Raw genomic sequence first — 6659 nt, 5'->3', positions numbered from 1 at the left:
GTGGCAGCTGTGTTGCATTATTCCAATCAATTGAATCCAAATCTATTAATATTTTCTGGCAGGACAGAGTATATGGCCTGAAAAAAATATATACATACACTGTATTAAAACAAAATATAAGTTTATGCAATAACATAAAAGGTTATAAAATTTTGACAAGCTTCATGATGATTCATAAAAAGAATAATCCTTAAATATCATAATAATACATTTTAATAAACCAATGCCTCAGGCTCCAGGCCAGATCAAGTAAATCGGAGATGTGACAGAAAATGGTATGATAAATAGGGATTCTATCTGTAGTTTTCATCTATTCTGCAAAATTAAAATAGAGATGTCTACTGAAGTAAAACTCTTCAAACAACCAAACAGGATTGATAACATAGCCTATCTGTTCATAATCCTCATTAAGATATACATATGAAAGTGAGGGGCTCCTACATGTGAAAAAAAAAAATTTCTTACTTAAGGAGAGTAATATAGTTTTACAAATTCTCGATAGCATTCGTAAAAGATATATATAAAGGGAACACATTTTCTGATTACCTTTCTTAAATATAGGTATGCTATATTAACATTGCATCAAGTATTTTCATAAATAAATTAGGAAAGCTATATCAATCTCACAATGAAGTGATGATATAGGTACATTTTGACAATCATACCTAAAATACTTTTTTATAAGGCCCTGCTGTTTCCTCTCATTTTCTTTTAAAGCTCACTTTAATAACCTGCAATTATTCTTTCTACAGATCCTCAAAATGTACAAATACTACTCATAAAATTTGGCTAATGATTTTTTTTTTGTTTTTTGTTTTACAAAAGAAAACTCAATTACCTACTACAGGAACATAAACAGGACACTTACTTGTATGAAATACCAACCAAATCTAACATTTTCTTGGAGGCTATTGTTTCAGGTTTGTCCTTATACTTGTCTGATAAATAAATAACTTCTTTGATCCTCGACTGAATGATGATCTTTGCACATTCATTGCAAGGGAAAAGTGCAACATAAATGGTACATCCAGCAACATCAGCACAACTTTTGTTCAAGATGGCATTTACCTCTGCATGACAAACTGAAATGAAAAAAAAAAATGTACACCCTCTTTCATATTACAAGAGTGACAAATTTGTTTATATATCAATGTATATAAATATATATAGATATCCTTAACCCATTGCGGACGGATGTAATGGCATATATGACACAGGAGCTTTGGCCTGACGACGGGCGTCATGGCGTATATGACGTTTGGTGATTTTGGATCATTGTGCTATTTTATTGTGCTATGAGTAAGGAATGAGTGCAGTCATAATTACTATAATTACAGTAATATTGAGTAAACCTAACTTCCTAAACCTAGATGGCACCACTTTCTTCTAGCACTAGTAAGAGAGAGAGCCTTGAATGGCACCCATCTACGGTCTCTAGTAAGCACTATCTTTAGAGAGCAAAGGCACACAGCAAGTTGACGACCTCTTGTTCTAAAATACCACAGATGAAGGATGTGCAGGCAAGAGACAAGGAAGTTGACTCAAACCATACCCAGTGTCTAAAATGTGCTCCTGTGCCAATAGGGATGCCTTTTACTGTGGCACTCACAGTCATAAGCATAGGTTTCCTACCTCTTCAAGTTATCTTCCTTGTAGGTGGTTATATAAGCACAAAAATAGGAAAAATAAAGTTGCTTTTTGCCCTCCAATTAGACAGCAATACTTGTATCATACTTAGTATAAGGAAAATAATGAGCTGATATGGATCATATACTACAATTTTAGTCAATTGTAGCCTTTATAGAGACTGTCATATGGCATATATAAGTCTCTAATTACAATAAAATGCACAAAAAATAAAACACAAAAATGGCTCTAGTTTTATCATGAATGACTGAAAGAGAGTGGGAAGATTCAAATTATGTTACTTTAAGCTACCTCACTGAATTACCCATCCTGGAGACTAGGCAAGAGAATCTATCCCCCATCTGCAATGGGTTAATCTACACAAATATAATAGTGAAACCATGCTCCTGAAATGAAGACAGAACATCCTACTAAAGGTGACTGAAATGAGTATTGGATAAATATATACTACTGCCTTGGTAAAACATAATAAAATTTAAATACATCTACATTCTAAATGCAATTCTCAAGTTCATTCGCAGGCCTATCTACAGAGGAATGAGTCCTCATAACCAAACTGGTCAGTCCTATATGTGATTAGAACATATTTAGAGCTCACTCTAAGAAAATCAAGTACTTCTAAATTGTACTGAAAAAATGAAGAATGTTAAAAGCAAAAAGATCTTTGTGCAATGAATCGGAGAAACTATAACAGAGAGAAAAAAACAGAGTGCTATATTTTAAGTTTTAATGGACTGGGAATTATATAATCAAATGCCGGGATCAGTTGATTATTAGGCTAAATCAATTGAATTGGCTGGCACAATACTGTGCCGCCGGCAACTGAGGCTTATGAATGCGCGGTACACAACTTTTAATATATCTTTATCACACAACTTATGAACAGGTAGATAAAAGTCCTTTCCATAGGAATACTTATCATTCTGTTCTCAATATGCTTGAAGGTCATGATAGGCACAACACTAATGATAACCAACAACAAAATGAGAGTGCCAGTCAGGCATCAAAAATCTTAATATAAGGTAATCTTTTAAAATTCATGCAACTCACCATACATGTATTTATTTTCTAGTCGATTTGAACTTGCTTTGCCCCAGGGAAGCCGATCATCATCACAGCCTCGAGGCATTCCATTGTAACCGATGCTTACAATCTTATTATCACTATTTACTATGCAAGCACCAACCTGTGAGAATTTCAATCTGTCAGTGTTATAACAAAAAAAGGATACCTTGAACATTACACCTATCTACAAATGCATGTATATAAATAATCATTTTCTTTTAAACTATATTATTCTAAGAACAAAATAACAACCTATCAAAGATGCTGAAGGTTTGAAATGAAATTCCCATTTTTTTTATATATTCAACTATTTTCTTCACATATCAGTGATGCTGAACTATTCACATTTCTATTTCCTTATCTTTCCAATAATCAATCAATTATTATCGTCATTCCATATATTTAATATAGCCTACTATTTTTAAAAAATATACAATAGATTCAAGCATTTCATTCTCCCTATCTAACTATTCCGCCAACATCTACAGTGGCAAGAGGCATATCTGCTAAAAAAAATAATATATATATAGACTGTTTCAATGCACCTTCAATTTACCTGTGTAGACGGGTCCTTACTTCTGAGTGCCGACAAACTTGCCACCGCCATGAAGTATTCACCCCATGCCAAATAATCTTCTCGTTTCTGGTTGATGTTCCTATATCAATGGGTTATGACATTGTTATTTGTATTAACACATTCCATTTTATCATTCTGCCAAGTTATAGCACAATATATGGTGGCTCATTATGACATAATATTTTAGTTAAGCATAAGGAAAGGAGAGATGGAAGTTGATAAAAGGGGAAAAATTATAATTAAAAAAATAATAGAGAGATGATCTCTACAAAAAAAGAGATATCTCTACAAAAAAAAAAATATGATGTCTTAGAAAAATCTATAAATGCCAGAGCTGTTTTTGTTATAACTAAAAGCTTAAAATTTCTTACAGGATAATAATCTGTCAAAAAAAACACAATCATAGTCATTGTAAACATACCTGATCAATGGCACTCCAGATTTGTTATTGTGCAGTTCATTATCATTTCCTCTTTGCTGGCATCCATCTGTGGCTGAGAAGTTTAACACAAATTTCTTCTGTGCCGGTACATGCTGTCTGCAATACATGTATGCTTCAAGTTAAATCAATATTGTGGTATTTCAAGCAAGACAAAGAAAGAGTGAGAGAGTGAGAGAGTGAGAGAGTAGAGTAAGAGTGAGAGAGTAAGAGAGTGAGAAAGTGAGAGAGTAAGAGAGTGAGAGAGTAAGAGAGTGAGAGAGTAAGAGAGTGAGAGAGTAAGAGAGTAAGTGAGTGAGAGAGTACGAGAGTACAAGAGTACGAGAGTACGAGAGTACGAGAGTACAAGAGTGAGAGAGTACGAGAGTACGAGAGTACGAGAGTACGAGAGTACGAGAGTACGAGAGTACGAGAGTACAAGAGTACGAGAGTATGAGAGTATGAGAGCATATGAGAGTATGAGAGAGTATGAGAGAAAATGAGTGTGTGAGAGTGTGAGAGCGCGAGAGTGTGAAAGTGTGTACAGGTGTGTACAGGTGTGTACAGGTGTGTACAGGTGTGTATAGGTGTGTACAGGTGTGTACAGTTGTCTACAGGTGTGTGTAGGTGTGTGAGTGTGTGTGATTGTGCGTGTAAATGTGTGCATCTCTTGAGTCATGCATATGTATGTGTGTGTGAGTATGTACATCACTTAATTAAAATATTGCTGAAAACATAAATTCATCATTTATTACTAATCAATATTACTCTATGAATAAAAAGAACAGAACAGAATACAGGGAAAAAAAGGAAATAAAAATCAAAACTTCCATACCTGTATCTTACTTTTGCCATATCCATCATACGTTTGCTAGCTATAGTCTCTGGTTTGTGACTATGTTTATCAGAGTAGAAAATAACCTCCTTTATTCCAGCTTGTATGATGAGTTTGGCACACTCATTGCAAGGGAACAGTGCTACATATATTGTGCATCCAGCTAAATCTGTGCAATTTTTATTCATGATTGCATTCATTTCTGCATGACAAACTGTAAAGTAAATAAAAGACTAACATAATTCATTATATCAAAAACTTAAACATAAACTATTACCATAGAAAAAATATATTTGAAACCTGTGATGAAGGCTGTGTTTTTTTTGGTAAATATTTACAAAATGCCTACTGTGGTTTTCAAAATATGACATTTTTCCTGAAATTATATTGCCTGTGTTCTGTCCAAATGCACAAGAATTTACTCTGATCTGAGATGAAAGGCCTAAATTTGAAGTCCAACATGATAGCAGTGAATTGTAAAAGAACTACCATAAACCAAGGACCTGTAGACATCCTCTACTTCTACCCTGGTAAGATCTACAAGTTTGTTGGCCTTTGATGGGATACCAAGAGGTGAGTGGCAAAATTGTAGGCGAGATATGTTGGCTAGTGGCAGATAAATAAGTGTCTTATAAACATTAACCCTTTATTCCCACTATATTTGTATTTTTAATATATTTCCAAAAAATATTAAGTAATAATCATAATACTACATAAAGCTCCTGCTTATACCACAACCATGTTTGAAAAAATGTAAAAGCAATTCATATGGTAACATTTATTATCTATTAGTTATATTAATGTATATTAGTTCTATAAACAAAAAATCACTATTTCCTCACCATACATATATTTTGTCTGCAGACAATCTTCCGATTGTTTGTTCCAAGGAAGTACATCATCACTACAGCCTCTCGGCATTCCATTGTAGCCAATACCTACAATCTTCTTCTCTGTGTTAACAATACAGGCTCCAACTTGGGAGCATGGGTCCTTGCTCCTCATTGCAGTCAGGAATGCAATGGCCATGAAGTAGTCATCCCAGGTTATGTAGTCAGCTCTTTTACAGGAACCTTCTCTGAAAATTTGGTAATAATTTGGAGCAATTCTGTAAGTTACATGGCAAATATAAATGTTTCTTCTCTACAGTAACAAATATTCTAGCTTGAGAAAAATGAACATGCACATTTGCCATTAACATGAAATATGTTTCTCTTCATACGTGATCATTAAAATAATAATTTGTACAGGAAAAGACTGATAAAGCTGTAATGAATTCTTTATATAAAACATTAACATGAAATACGCTTCTCTTCATACGTGATCATTAACCCTCTCTGGACGGGTGGCACACTACGGTACCGCTCATTCAAGGGCCCGGTTGCCGGATGGCACCATACGGTGCCAGTCATTTAATTGATTCAGGCCTAAGTGTTCGAGAGCCCCGGCATTGTGACATGCAAGGCTGGAATGCCCCCGTCATGAGTGGGTTAAAATAATAATTTGTACAGGAAAAGTAATATATTCCTTATATAAATTACCTGAGGACATACAATTTCTGAATTGTAATATTCTTCAATTTTATTTACATTTCTATGTATTATGTGACTTTATAAGCTTGGATATTCATAACTGATGGCCAGAGTTAATGGTGTAGATTACCCACTGTGTAATATACATATTATTTATATCTAATGTATGAAAATCTATACACAAAGAAATATACATTCAAATAGTATGTAACTTGTAAATGCAATAAAAATATCATACTTACAAACCAATTTTTTTCAAGGAAGAGCTGATCTCATTCACATTGATGTCTTTTTTTTCATCTTCCTTGCTATCATGATTCATCAACATAAGATCCTCCTTGGTGTTGCATTCCATCTTCTCAGCTGAAAAAATTTATCAAATGTTTACGATATTGAAGATTAATAATGATCTTCAATGTCATTTTTGGAGTTTATGCAAGAAGAATTAAGAGAAGAATATCTGCCTTATACGAGTATACAAATGAGTAAATAAATGGGTTTTCAGGACATGTTTCCCAGACACCCGCAGTGGCCTTCAACCCTAAATGCAACTGGGACTCAGCACTTCCCATTCAGGCAGGGGCC

The 6659-nt window shown here is 34.1% G+C and overlaps 1 protein-coding gene across 6 annotated transcripts in view; it reads right to left on the bottom strand.

Moving 5' to 3' along the window:
• LOC122244055 (uncharacterized) overlaps positions 1-6659 on the bottom strand; it is a gene marked incomplete at its 3' end in the record, with an annotated part of 9789 nt that continues 3130 nt past the window's right edge. For 4 of the 6 annotated variants that reach the window (XM_043001853.2, XM_043001854.2, XM_043001850.2 and 1 more), the window contains 8 exon segments: positions 1-77; positions 869-1082; positions 2698-2833; positions 3269-3368; positions 3711-3827; positions 4543-4756; positions 5385-5620; positions 6317-6437. In XM_043001853.2, coding sequence (XP_042857787.2) covers positions 1-77; positions 869-1082; positions 2698-2833; positions 3269-3368; positions 3711-3827; positions 4543-4756; positions 5385-5620; positions 6317-6429 — 1207 coding nt within the window. 6 annotated transcript variants of the gene reach the window in all.

The sequence above is a fragment of the Penaeus japonicus genome, unplaced genomic scaffold (genome assembly GCF_977035675.1).
Source record: "Penaeus japonicus unplaced genomic scaffold, GWHDUDI00000001_assembly GWHDUDI00000010, whole genome shotgun sequence".
Classification (NCBI taxonomy): domain Eukaryota; kingdom Metazoa; phylum Arthropoda; class Malacostraca; order Decapoda; family Penaeidae; genus Penaeus; species Penaeus japonicus.
This window is presented reverse-complemented; position numbering and strand designations above follow the sequence as displayed.